The sequence below is a fragment of the Arachis hypogaea genome, chromosome 11, assembly GCF_003086295.3.
Source record: "Arachis hypogaea cultivar Tifrunner chromosome 11, arahy.Tifrunner.gnm2.J5K5, whole genome shotgun sequence".
In the NCBI taxonomy this organism is placed as follows: Eukaryota; Viridiplantae; Streptophyta; class Magnoliopsida; order Fabales; family Fabaceae; genus Arachis; species Arachis hypogaea.
This window is the reverse complement of record NC_092046.1, coordinates 17069344-17084878: the sequence shown is the minus strand read 5'-3', so window position 1 is coordinate 17084878 and position 15535 is coordinate 17069344. Positions and strand designations below refer to the sequence as shown.

General features: G+C 31.3%; 1 protein-coding gene across 1 annotated transcript; it reads right to left on the bottom strand.

Moving 5' to 3' along the window:
* Positions 1-9084: 9084 nt before the first annotated feature.
* On the bottom strand, positions 9085-14093 carry LOC112720428 (probable disease resistance protein At5g66900). The gene is made up of 5 exons (XM_025771371.3): positions 13128-14093; positions 11511-11914; positions 10940-11301; positions 10367-10638; positions 9085-10255 (listed from the first exon to the last, which is right to left on the bottom strand). The coding sequence occupies exons 1-5, from the start codon at positions 13663-13665 to the stop codon at positions 9432-9434; spliced, it is 2400 nt and encodes a 799-aa protein (XP_025627156.1). The 5' UTR covers positions 13666-14093; the 3' UTR covers positions 9085-9431.
* Positions 14094-15535: the final 1442 nt, after the last annotated feature.

Below are 15535 nucleotides of genomic sequence, written 5' to 3'. Positions count from 1 at the left end.
CTACCTGATGTGACTTTATGTCATATGCACCTTATGCTATCATATGCACCTTATGCTATAATCAGCTGTGTTTGAACTTAACACTCAAAAGAATAACCCAAAATTATTTGCTTTAAATCCCCAATAGTTCTAGCATATGTCTAATTACTGTTCTTTTAGGTTATACACATCAGTGCAAGCACCTACTAATATATAGGTTGATTTTGCTAATATCTATAAAGATATTAGTATCTCCTTACTTACAAATTGTGATATGAAGAAAAAAAGGCACTGTTGATCCTGCATCGTACCCCTGCTCAATTGCTTTATCAGTAGATTTTTCTCATGCTGGTTGTATTGGAAGATCTTTTCATTCTTCAGTTATGGGATCCTGTTGTTGGTGATGAAATTTGGTGATCAATCTACTGATAAAGAAGTTCCCTCGAGAATAAAACATGAACCACTATAGAAATGGCTAATGAATCCATAAATAGAAAAGAGGCTTCGTTTTGCACTTCTTTATTTATCTTTCATCCTGCTTATATATTAAATAAGATAGAAATGACTCTTGGATATGTGTATATTTTATATACTTATCTCAAGTATAAATATAAATTGATGCCACCTACTCAGAGCACCACATTGAATTGAAATTGGATACAATTAAAAAATTTAACCCCCATATTTATCTATAATATCTTGAAAACATAGTCTATATGTTGACCCACTACTTTAATTTGATATGTCTCAATGAAAAATTTTCTGTATAATAATATATAGTAGTCACTACCTATGAAAAATACTTTTTCACTGTCCGATCTACGTATATTATATACTATTTCTTCAGCTTTCTGATACTTGTCCATTAAGTCTGTTATGGCTAATAGGCTTAAGTGAAATAGAATAGTGGCTTTATTTTGCACTTTCTTATTTACCAGTCAGCCTACTTACATATTAAATAAGGTATAATTGACTGTTGCACAAGTGTCTATTTTGTATACTTATTTCAAATATACATACAAATTGATGCAGTATTAGCCGAATAATTATTTGAATCACTCTCCTTTGAAAACTATTATTTTTGGTATTAGCCAAATAAAATTTTTATATAGCCACAAACTTCACCATACATAATAGATAATATATGGAATCCTTCTATGATGTCATTTTTTTATGATAGGTTAATTTTAAAATAGGCAAAAACAAAATATATTTTTTGATATGGCATTAGTTTTAGTTGGTAATCCTTTAAATAGTAACATATCTTGTCATAACTTAATATCTATATGATAAGCATGTTGTAAGAGTTGGAAAACCTTAAATTTTGTTGAGTAATGAATCAACTTGTCTGATATTATTTATCCTCTTGGTCACAACACATCTCTAGGAAACCTTATGAGATTCACAATTAACTAATTCATGGAATGTATCTAATGGACATGCCTTTAAAGGAGATCTGCAATTTATTTTTATGTCAATAGGTCAACATGTATCATACCTTTTTATTGTATACTAGCCACACGAATATCAACAAGGGCGGAGCTAGATAAAATATTAGAGGGGGCCAAAAATATTTATACAATAAAATGAGACAAAAATAAAATTTTAAAGAGGGCTAAATTAAAATTTACATGTAAAAAATATTAAAATTAGGGGGTCATTGCCCCCCTTTCCTACCACCTGGCTCTGCCCCTAAATATCAATAAATGATATTGACAACTAACCATTTAGTATAAATAAATTTTTGAATTTGTAATCAATTGAATTGGTGTTTATTGTTTTGTGCTATAAGTCAAAATAGACCGCATATATTGATTGTTGATTGTGAACAATATCTAGATCTCACATCAGTCCTTGTAAGTTATATACATTAGTGTAAGCACCTACTCTTGTATAGGTTGTTATTGTGTATTTTTTTTCTTAAGTTATAAATACCTCCTTGGTGACAACTGACAAATAATGTATCAATAAAAAATTGCAACCGTTGTCTATGCATGCCTGTTTCAGCTCTTCTCTCATAAGATTTCTACCATCCATGATTCTTAAAAAAATCTTTCAAATCCACAATTAAGAGATCCTATTATTGTTGATGTAAATTGGTAATCAATTATAGTAATACATGAGTTCCAATAAAATCAAGACTCATTATACTCTTCCTTGAATAACTATACCACCAAATAATAACACTCACTCTATTAGTTAAATCATTAAAAATATAAAATTTTAGTTTTGGATATTAGTCAACTAAACTTTACATATAGACAATATTTTTAACATTTTTAATATATAATTATGAATAGATTCTTTCTATGATGAGCCTCTTATTTGTGATTGGATAAGCTACTTTTTAACATATATAATCTATATTAAAGAATGGATTCCTCCTATGATGAGTCTCTTATTTGTGATTGGCTAAGCTACTTTTTAACATATATAATCTATATCAAAGAATAGATTTCTGCTATGATTATCCTCTTTTTTTTTTTAAGTAAAAGCTCAACACAATAAAGTGGAGTATATAAGAGTTAGGCAAACACCACAATCCTATTAAATAAATGATCACAACAAAACAGCAAAAGTCCCGAAGTCATCTTTGGTATAGCCATCAACAACAAAAGGGATCGACACCTGTCCACTCATTAATGCTAGTCATGGTCATGTTGATGATCTCTTCAACACCTTTGCTTTTATTCTTGAAAATCATCATGTTCCTTTCCAACCAAATGTTCCAAATAATCGCACAAAAGCTCTTTAGCCGCTGCTTTCGACCCTCCTTACTCCTCGGTTCCTCTGTCTAGCTTAGAAAATGCTCTTTTATCGAACCCGAATAAAACCATTGACGGCCAAACCTTGATATCCAAGCACTCCATACCTGCCAAACAAATGCACAGCCTAGAAACATGTGATGTACATATTCCAAATCGTTATTGCATAAAACACAAACAGTATCTTCTGGATTGAAAATTCCAAACCAGCTTAGCCTCTCCTTTGTATTCACCATGCCTATCAAAACAAACCAAGCAAATAGCTGCACTTTTGGTGGAACCAAACCTTTCCAAATGGTCCTAGTGAAGCTATAGCTGGTTACCTCCTCTGAAAGCATTTTCTCCTGCAGCACCTGTACAAATGAGTTAGTTGAAAAAACACTTTGCCTATCGTATTTTCATACCACTCTATCCTCCCGGTTATTTACTAATTTCACAGGTCTCAAAGCCTCATGTAATTGACTCAGGAGTTCCAACTCCCATTGAAAAAGTTCACGCCTCCATTGGAAGTTCCAGATCCACTCTAACCCATCCCAAAACCCGCAGTCCCCAATAATAGATCCACATTGGTTTGATTATTTATTTTTCATATTCGCTTAACAGTTGTCATTTTATTAAATATATGATGTGTATTATATTTATATAATTTGTTCAGGTACTGCATCCACTACATTATACACCTAGATGCACGATATAGTTATTTAATTGCTCAGATAATTTCATAATGTTCTTGATACTCTATCATATTTATCAGGTTCATATATGACTTTTGGTTATTTGTGAATATCATTATTTGTTAAATACAAACCTTTAAATGTACAATGACAATAGATTTAAGAGGTGTGACTCCATGGTATTTTTATAAATATTAAGTTTAGTAGTTGTGCTTTATATATTATTATGATTATACAAAACTAAGATGGTGTCAAACATCAATCACTCTTCTTCTTTTAAAAAGTCCAATATTGGTGTGTGCTAAAGCATGTGGATAGCTTAGATGTCTAATATAAAGTACTTTCAACTTAATTTAGATTTCACTACCACCAGATAGAAGTAGGCTACTATTAAAAATTACTGCATTAATTCATCAATAAAATTTTTTCTATTAAACGTCTAATAGTTAGGTATATTCTGCCATCCTCTTAATATTAGCCCTTTAAATCCAGAACTAAATCATTCATCAAAGTAAAACAAACCAAACAACTACTCAAATCCAAAATATATAATCTTCAGTACGTTATCTTGTTATTTCTAGACATGATTCATAGTTCCTTTGATAAAAATAAAACAACTACCCAAATCCAAAACATATTAACACAATTGCATCAGGGTCAATTTTCAGTCTCACTAATTTGATTCTTCTACCTCTTTCCATTCTTTCGAGTGAACATGTTTGTTGAAAACTTTATTTCATCTTCATTATCAATGTTTATAAGCAGAGCTTGCTTTGTCCCGATAAAAGCTCTTTTTGCCGGGGTTTTGCACTTTAATCTTGTGACATTGTATTTCACATCATCCTGTTCATATAAATGAAAATTTTATTCAATTAAACAACGCAATCAGTCAACACAAATTTTTAATGATAGTTACTTAAGTCTAAACTCACCAAAGAAAGCATAGAATCAGTATCATTCTTGCGGTTGACCACAATTGCCGACATGTCGATTAAATCACTATACCCAGTCTCCTACAAAGAGGCATAAATCCTACTAAGAATTTATAGGCCACCCAATAACATAAATATTAAGTAGTTTCTTTGTACTAAATATAACCTAAAAACATACAGTTATAGTATTAGATGTGGCATTGTGCATTTCCTTGGAGTGATTCATCTCTACGATCTCCTCATCATCATAGATTTTCATGACCGTATGAACCTGGTCATATTGCTTGATGTTGGCAGCTTTGACATTAACCTTAAAAAGTAGCTTCCTATCCATCATGCCATCTAGGGTTTGGGGGTAACGTTCCGATTCATTAGCCTTAGCAGATCCCAGTTAAAACTCAATATCTTTTTTTATGTATATGGATAAACAATTGTCAAACTGAAAATTAAAACACAATGGACTTACTACTTCATCTTTGATCTGGTCAGCTTGCTTTCCACATAGTTGAACGATTTTTCTATCTCACATTAGCAAAGTTATACTTCCTGTTCTATCGTATGCCATTACCTCAACTTTATACCTGAAATACTTAGCAGGAATCAATACAATTTAAACAAACTTGCTCTGAAATATTTAGTATTTAAGAACACACCTAAGTGATGCACTTCCATGGGTGTGGCCACATTTACCGCACTCATATCTATTACCAATTGGGATTTCTACTTTCTTCGAATATATTTTACACGATTTATAAAATCAATCATCCTTGCCATAGTTAATTGAGACAATAGTACCAACAATCCATATAGGTCTTTCCTGATCATAGGAGTTGAGTTGATTTGAGTTATTGTTTATGAGATAATTGTACCAAAACATAAATATCTGATTCTGGTAATTGTTTAAATTATTTTTTCAATATAATATACTTGCCTGAGTTAACTCCAATGCTTCTTCTATTGTTTTGACCACCACATCACCCCTTTTTAAGCTCGTCGATATCAGAACTTAGAACATGTGAGAAAACTTGACTAATTCTAACCAAGCCAATGGTTTCTCAAGAAGCCGCCTGCACATTAGCATGATATTTAGGTTAGCCAGTGTTACCAAAATATTTTTTTAATTGTATAATCATACATGGTGAAAGTCACACCAACCTATTACGGAAGTCTTTATTATTTTTCAGGTCAGAATTAATAAATAGTCTTGATACATCAAAGTGACTCTACACTGATGTTTTCTTTAGAATAGATGTAAAAATATTGTGAGTCATATGTACTCAAAAGGTTCGAATCAGACCAAGTTAGGAACATGTAACTGCTCAAATTTCAAAACCTTACCGTTTCACCTTTTGGGTCTAAAAAACTGCGCAATTATTATCAGTGATTCAACCCTTTCTTCTTCGAGATGTAGGAGAATCTAGTCTACCATTTCTCCAAACAACACACACTCAATACTGTTGTTTCTGCAAAACACTTAGCAAGATCAGTTTGTATGGTAATGAGATAATAACTAAGCAAGACTGACATTTGATTACACATTTTTATGAACTTACTGAAGGTCTTCTATTAAAATAGTCAAACGCTTAGTCTCCTTTCCTTTGCTAGTTATCATTTCCATTGGATCTTCCTTTCCAATCACTTCACCTATAACATCTACACCACATCAAGAGATTAAAAGAAGTATAAGCGTCACACTAAACCCTTTTTTTGACTATTTTTTATTGAGAATTTTTCAGTCATTGAAGCCTAACCTATTAAGATGGAGTCGTCAAGCTTGTCAGTAGCCAGTAACTCCAAAATAGGCTGAAAACAAAATGCTTCAAGTGGATAGCTTGAATGAACTACCGGGACAACTCTGGTTCTATTTGAAAAGTTTATAATCCATCTATTAGTTGTTGTCTTGAATTTCTCCATTTTATCCACCACAATGAAGTTGCTCATGACGTACATGTTGAACTACACAATTTTTTCTCTCCAATTCTTGACTAGATGTTTGGGGATTGAAGTTTGGATCTTTCCACCCTAAATAGTGAGAAACATCATGGTTAGAAAGCTAAGTTTAAAATAGCCATAAACTAAATAAAAAAAATTAACTACAACAAACTTGCCTTAATATCTCGCAGAATCATCTCTATGCCATTGATCTCCTTTTTTTTTAAATTATTTGGGAGTTCCCATAAATAGATAGCATAAACCTTGAAGGTTCATCCAAGTTTCTTTGGATTAATATCTATTAACAGATCATAAACCTCAGACATCTTTATGCAGGTATGGAAAGCTAAATAATCAGTTGAGAGGACTCCACTAACTTTTGGAAGGTAACCTTCCTCCTCTCAACACTTTCTAGTGTATCAAAAAATGGTATGACATAGGTTTGGAGACCCTTATATAGAGAAGTTTGAAATTGAAATCTCAAGAGAGAATACTTTACCGCGCTACTTCATCATTATTTATTCACAAAATAGGTTGTAGTAATTTAGTGCCATGTGTCACTTGAAGAAATGTACCACTTGTCGAATGTATACTGCTACACGTGTCAAGCAACTAACCCACTACTCTTCTCCTATTCTATATTAATAGATATTAAACTTCAATGGCTTTGCTTTTCTATTTTAACCAAAGAATATTATCTAATACAAATTGTTGAGAAAAAGGAAAAACTTCATTGGGACGTTGCGCTGCATGTTTGGGACGCACCTCCTCAAGTTTTAGCATTTTCTCTTTCTAGTGATAGAGACAATGCATGGTTTTTAGTTAGTTTTCTTTGTTTCCTTCTCATGTAACCAAAAAAAAAAAATAGGGTTATACTATAGTATTGAAGAAGAAATTTTTCAGCAGGTGCTAAAAATAGGTGGCGCAGTAAAAGAGTTACGCGTGTGTAGGTTGCCTTGATAATAATTAATAGCCGACAACTCCTGCACGTGGCCAAAAAGTGATGGAGAAAAACTCTTAATTAGATGTTATTTAATTTCGTTAATGATGATGATTATGTTGTTGAAAGTCCAACAAATTTTGGTATAACAGTTTTTAGGGGTCTAACAAATATTGGATGTTGACACAAAAAAATGTATACCAAAATTTAAATTTTTCGCAGCTTCTTGTATCAGTCATTCATTTTAGATAGCCCCAAATTTTAGATAGCCCAAATTTTTAGTCATTTTTTTATTATTTTATAATATTTTTTTATTTATTTTTATATTTTTAAATTAAATATTAATTTTTAATTTTTTTTAACAAATTAGACATTTTTTTAAGTACAATAGGTCAATAGCAATCATCCTTATTTATTTAAAAAATAGAGAGTATAATACTCTTTTATTCTAGACAATAATAAGAGTATAATATTTAACCGTTTATTTTAAAAAGATATTTTATTTTTGAAAATTATCTTTAAAATTTGATTATATGTATTTATGTTGTTAGATCTTACCAGAAATATATATGTATTCATGTTGTTTGATCTGACCAGAAATATATTAAAAATTTAAATTTTATATACTTTTTAATAAATAAAAATTTAAGATTTTTACTATCATTCAATTAAATTTATCCATTTTTTTACATAATTATATATAATTGATTATAGTTGTAAATTTTTTTAATATTTACAAAACATAAAAATTAAATTTTTTCCTTGAACACTCTCAAAAAGTAATAAAATAATTTTTAATATTTTTAAAAAATAATTTTAAACATGTTTTTTTATACATATTTATTATTACTTGTAGAATAAAAAAAATATTAAATTTTACTATAATAATTTTTTGTAAGAATAAATTATTTGGATAAATTAAATTTTAAAATAACATATTTTCAAAGATAGTTTTCAAAAATAAATTAAATTTTTTTAAAACAAACGGTTGAATATTATACTCTTATTATTGTCTAGAACAAAAGAGTATTATTCTCTTTATTTTTGAAGTAAATAAAAGTGATTGCTATTGACCTATTGATTTATTGTACTTAAAAAAATTTATCTAATTTGTTAAAAAAAATAAAAATTAATATTTAAATTTTTTAAATTTGTTATAAAAAATAAGTCAAAAAAAATATTATAAAAGAATAAAAAAAGACTGAAAATGGGGATTATCTAAAATTTGGAAGCTATTTAAAATGACTAATACTAGAAGAAGCAACCAAAAATTTAAATTTTGTTATACATATTTTGTGTCAACATCCAATATTTGTTGGACTCTCAAAAACAGCTCAACAACATAATCAGTTAATCACCATCATTAACGACATTAAATGACATCAAATTAAGTGTTTTCCTCCATCACTCTGACCAAGCTGCAGGAGTTATCGACTATCATCAAGGCAACATACACATCGACTATCATCAAGGCAACATACACACGCGGAACTCTTTCACTGTGCCACCTATTTCAGCACCTGCTGAAAAATTCCTTGTTGAGCACCATAGTATTACCCAAAAATTATTGCCAAACATTGTTTACTAAACGTGTAATTATCGCCAATGTTTAAAAACAGAGTTTTGTATTGGTAAAAACAAAACAATTCAGTCGAAAAAAATCAGTGATTTTGTGAATCTTCCTTCTTGCGGACCTTGGATGAGTACGTTATTTATCCTGAATAGATTGTATGCAAATAAAGTGTTGCTTCTTGCAATGAACAATATTAAGTTACGAAGAAAGTTTATAATAACGATAGGAATAAAACAAAAGTTAAGGAGCGAATCAGAAGAAAATGCTTCAGAAGGACGAGAGAATAAAATACCGAGAGACTCAAATTTTATTTCATAGTAAACACTAGTACAATAAGTCCACCCACGAAATTACACACAGCACACACGAAAATACTACTATATAAGCATATACTACAAGAAACCATCATGTAAAATACTACTCAATTTATTTTATCTTAGATATGAGCTGGATCACTATTCTTCAAACTGTAAACACAATCACACATAAAATATGTGGATAAAGGGAGAATAATTATTCTCCATACTTTCAACATAATCAAGCACAAAATATTTGGATAAGGGGGAGATCATTTTTCTTCAAACTTTCAGCACAATCAAGAACAAAATGTCTCAGTAATATTTAAAGAAACACATGTTAGGAGCTAAGTGGGTGAAGCCAATTTAAGTTGACATCAACTTGAGGCACCTCTACCTTTAGATTCGGAATCATTGGCATGAAAGCTTCCCATGAAGCAGCAGTTTCTTCATCACATATGACTTTTAAATTCTCAAGATTGGCGACCGAAAACGGCAATTCGCAATTTGAACAACCTGTCATGTAAAGGTTTCTCAGACTACGCAGATTTCCAATGTCCTCTGGTAAATCTGGAAGGTTCATGCAGTTTGAGATGTCAAGAAGACGCAGAATCGACAGCCTTCCAATTGAATTCGGTAACCCTTGCAAATCAGTACAACAACTAAGCCTTAGAAGTTCCAGCTTTGATAACTTTCCAATGTCTTGGGGAAGTGCATTAAACTTGTGACAATTTGTAATACTGATATTCTTTAGTGGGGTAATATCACACAACTCATTAGGCAATTTAACCATATCTTTGCAGTAGTCAATGCTCAATTCGATTAGATTTGGAAATGCTTCCGATATTGGGATGTTGCCATTTTGGAAAACCTGAGTCATATTACACATGTAGAGGGATATTTTTCTTAGATTCTTCAATATGACAAGCGGAGGAGCAGAAATTCTCTCTAATCTGATTCTTCTCAGGTTTGATAAGGAACTGAGTTTCTCAAAATTGTTCAGTTCAGATGGATGGAAACCATAGTTTGTAACAATGATAACTTTTAGTTTGTTCATTTTTTCAATCGATTCTGGGAACGAGTACTGTTTTGTTCGGAGATCAACAATCAAAACCTCAGTTTCATCTGTCTTCACATTGGACAAGAGTGAAGGGTAAGCTTCATCTGCAAATGGAATTGAATCATGTCAGATGTGGAATACAGATGAAAACCAAATCACTACAATTCAAATTAATTAGCATTCTTGTGAGTTAAGTGTGTGTAAGCATAACTAACCAGTTGATATTGACAATGTGCGGACAGTGACTTGTACTGCCTTTTGTTTAACACACTGTCTCAGATAACTTGAAATGCGGGCCATCATCATGCCTTTCTGCTTCTTACCGAGCCACCGTTGGCTAGCATTTTCATTCACATCAATCATCAGTCTCTGTCTACGTTCAATTGGTTCTTGATTGCTTTGATAAATTGCAAGTTCTCTTACAAGATCATGTAGGACGAGGAAGTGGTTATTGTAATAGTAATTGTCTACACCACAAACACTTTTCCTGGCAAATGAGCAAAAGCATATTCTTTAGATACAAAAAATCCCTGACAAGATTAAAAACACTCATTCTATCAAATAGATTAATTATGTTTTCAACTCCTCTAATTGGATTAAATTAATAAAGATAAATGCAGAGTTACATAAAGGGAGAAGTTCAAATTTACTCCATGATAAATGGCCATTCCAAAATATAAGGAATCAAATGCTTCTCACATGTGCTACACAAACTACTAAATTTATTTGCTCCATAAAATCTAATTCATGTTATAAAATTAGGATCTAGGGAGATAAAAGATTTGTACCTTGCTACTAAGAGCTTAACCAAATTCATGGAGTCCAATATATTGATGATAGTCATTGCTTCTTGGCCATCATCGTCCAGTCCATACAATTCTTTCCATATATCAATGAGAGCAGTGACAGGGATTCTTTGATCTTCGGGGAATAACCCTAAGTCCATGAAACACTCCTTTATGAAGGGCTTATTCTGCAATACTTCTAAGATCTTTTGTAGACAGCTTACCAATTCAGCATTAGAATCAAGTATAGAATGACCTTGTGACAATTTCTCTACTATCTTGAGCCAAAACCCGTAAGGTTGACGACTGAGGGATCTAGCCATCACCATAATAGCAAGAGGTGAACCCTTGCAACCACTTACAACCTGCATTTCAATGCAAGTAAACATCCTCAAAATCCAATGGGGTATAACTTAGGCACCCAAGAAGCAAAAGATCTAGCTATTTTATTAGTTTCAGAGTTCCAAACATGGTTTCTTGTAACTTTTTAAGTTTTAGTTAGTTCAACATTAATTTGTTAGAAAAATAGGCTATGAGCACTCATTTCCCATTGTCAAAAAGTAAGAATAAGCACCTTTTGGACAATATCTTCATTTGGTATATCTGAGCAGCTTCTTTCCAATAAAGCATAGTGACGGAAAAGCGTCAATGCATCTTCTTGATTAAGTGGTTTTAGGATAAAGTGAGAGGCGAATCTAGGAAATGCAACCCTTGAAGTCACTAGAATCTTGTACTGTGACATTTGAATTTGAAATTTTTCAACAAGGGCTTCTGAGCCAGGCCAAACATCATCGAGGACCAACAACGTCGGTCTTGTCCCAATATGCCTCAATAAAACTACCATTTGGTTAACTGCATCATTGTCGTTTTTAAACTCAGGCACTTGATATCCACATTGTTCGAATAGTCTCTCTACAATGGTCTTCAACTTGGGATTTTTTGAGAAGGTGACAAACAATATATTTTCATTGAATTTATCTAAGGAAAGCCAAAGAGATCAGTGAGAAACGGACCACTTCATGTGTTGTATATTTCAGAATTTATATACAGAATTCACTTCAACAAGTGAAAATATCCAATAGAATAATTTAGATTAAAGACTTTTGACTGCATCTAAAGATAACAAAAGAAATTGCTTCCTTAATCTTAAAGCAGCAGTTGCAAAGAATAAGAAATCCCTATATAACAGTAATTATTCCTCTTGTCCATGTATTGACTTTTCAAATCATGAATATTGGAGGGGCATAAAAATATCAGCAAGCTGCTCTACACTTCAGGATTCAGGATTCAGGAATTGGAGGGACAGCAATTACTGACAAACTTCCACACAGACTTGAATACCATATGTTTGCAAATTCGCATTAAATTTTTCCACATCCCTCTCTGTTAGTTATGTTAAGTAACAATTTATGACAAACAAACTAGTGAATATATCAACCAGAGGGCTTGTGAAGATGTTATGAAAAATAGAATGAGCAATGAAACTATCATTGGTGATTTTCCAAGAAATAAAGACCAGTTAGTCAATTCATGAGTATCACATCATGATAGTTAGTATCTTATAATTCACAATTCAAATCTCACGATTCGGAACAATTTAACATTTAAACTATAAGTATCATGTAATGTATCTAAAATACATATGAATCTTATGATACAAGTACGTTTTGTTGCAATTTGTATCACTTACTCAACTTATATGCACCATATTTGATTATTTTATTGTTCAACTTCGTTGTTCTGAAATAAGAGTTTCATGACTACTTAATTACTTCACATGCACTCTGATGAAACTTCACAATTTATTAATGACTTATGGCTTTTGATGAGTTTTGCTTAAGTGCTCATTGTTTTTGTGCTGAAATATATAGTGTGTAGGTGTAATCCAACACTCTATTTTCTAAGAGTAATCTTCGGAAACTAATACTATAACAAGCTAATTTCAACTGATACTATAGCAGGTTGCCAAACGAGTCCAATATGAAGCCAATAAAGATAGATTTTGTTGATTTTGAATTTTAGAGGTTCTTTTTAATTGAGTTTCGAATATTTTTATTTTTAAAAAAAATTGTTACTTTTTATTATTATGTTAGTTATGGATACAATGTTTATTGTGCAATATTCGCTCCAAGATTTTCACTTTTCTAAATTTTGCATGCAAAAATAATTTCGTGCTAATTGTAACACTTACCTTTGACTTGTTCATCAAAACAGAGCATTGTAGCCAGAGTAGTCTTTCCAGAACCACCAAGTCCAGTCAATACAATTACCGAAACACCCTCCATGAGAACCTCCACCTTCAGCCTCCTCAAAGGCTCATCCAATCCAACAGTAAAACCCGGTTTCTCGGGAAAACCACAAGGACGACGCTTAATTGAACCGCCGCTAAGCCTCTTCTCGATCTTCTGTCTACTAAGAAGTTCAAGAACGTCCCTAACATTCGAAAGCATCTGCTTCGCATCACAATAACTGTTCCTCTCGCTCCGCACCGATCTTATCCTGTAGAAAGGGATATGAAAGAAGAAGCACTTACCAAACCAAAGGAAACAAGACGAGAAGCAATTGCAGCATGGCGATTCTGAATCTTGAGCTGCACCATTTTCATTGATCAGAGCTTTAATTTCATCTCTTGGTTGATCAAGGTCGTTGTTATATTGCTTGATTTCGTACACAAGAGACTTTGAACCCTTTAGGGTTGACTTTAGGATCCGCGCGGTGGTTCCTCCCATTTTTATTAGTAACGGAGCCCAGTGTTTTCCTTTTCTGGTTTTGATTTTTATTTTTTGGTGTACTTATTGGTAATAATCAAGAAATAAGGGGCGGGTTATGTGGGTAATTAGAAAAGATGAGGGTCTGCAATTGAAAGTTGAAACATTGGAAAGTAGAAGGAGGAAACTAGCGAAATATATAAAGTGCTACTGCTAGAACGTGTTCCCCGTTCCGAGTTGGCTTTTTTGCACTTTCTGCTTCAGTTCACTGCACCTTCACCTTCTTTTCTCAACTTCCGTTTAGAACGTTTTTTTTTTTTTTTCGTTCGATATATCCGTTTAGAAACGTAATAAATACAGTGAAAAACTCGCTACGCGTGAACGAAACTTAAAGACGATGATTTTAAACTGTGGGTCAATAGCAGTTGTTCTCTCTATTATTTTTCCCTGGGAAAATAATGTAATTTCATTGGATGTCTATAAAAAGAGTTATGATATGATACACTATAATATTTCGACTTTTTTAGATTTAAATTAAATAAATTTAATATTTACTGAAATATGTAATTTATAAAATATTTATTAATTTAAATACGTATACACATCTTGGGTACAGAAACACAAAAATCATAAAAAATATAATTTGGACAGCATTCAGATATTTGCATCTCTATCTATGTTTGTATAATTGTATATACATATTTAGGTGTCTCAATATTTGAGACACATGTACATATGTGAAAAAAAATTTTAATGTCTGATATCTGGGATACATGTATAACGATTTAATTATAAATTTATAATATTATAAATATGTTTATTTATATTAAATTAAATTAAGTTATTAATTTAAATTATAATTATCTAAATTTTAAATTAAATATTTGTAATTTAAAATTTTAAATAATTTGATTAAAATTGGATAAAATAAAAAAAAATAAACAAATACAACACTGCCCAAAAAGTTTTGCATATATCTTGTAGAATTTTAAAATTTTAAATTATTAATTTTTTAATTTAAAACTTTAAATCGTTAATTTTTTTCAAATTGAATATTTAATTAACTATACGAGTACGATAATACGGTACATAATATTATGGTTAAATCGTTATAATAATATATGTATTCCGAGTATACTTGTAATAAACTCATTCCATATAATATTTCCGACAAACACCAAAAAAATATAATATTTCAAATTATCGAAAAATATTTAATTTGGTCCTTAAATTTGTACGCGAATTTTAATTTAGTTCCTAAATTTTTAATTGCATCTATTTAGTTTTCAAATGTTGTGAATATGATTCATATTAGTTGTTGGGATAATTTTAAAATCATAAACTTTAACGGAACACTGATGTGGACAACTGAATACCACGTAGGACTCTATAAAATGACATCATTTTTATTTTGGCACTCAAATATCTCAAAAACAATATTACAAGTGGTGTTTATTGAAATTTTTTCTCCCAAAACAAGAGATCTAATGTCGTTTTTGGGCTATTTGAGCGGCAAAACCAAAACAGTGTCGTTTCACAAGTTCCAGTGTGGTATTTGGTTGTCTATATTAGTACTCCATTAACGTTTGTGCGTTAGAAATTATCCTAGGGACTAATGTGAGTCATATTTGCAAGGTTTGAAAACTAAATAGAGATAATTGAAACTTTATGGACTAAATTGAGATTCAGTTCTGCTACACGTCAAAGCCTTTTTGACAACATAGTCTAACCAAGTTAGCTCAAATCCAATAAAATCTATTGATACAATATGCACGTGAAATCATGCCATTCTTCCTCTTCGTGTTTCTTTTTCGTATTTTTTTGTACGTCTCCTTCTCCTTCTTCGGTGCTATTGTTGCTACATTTTGTTTTTGTATTTTCTTCTCTTTTT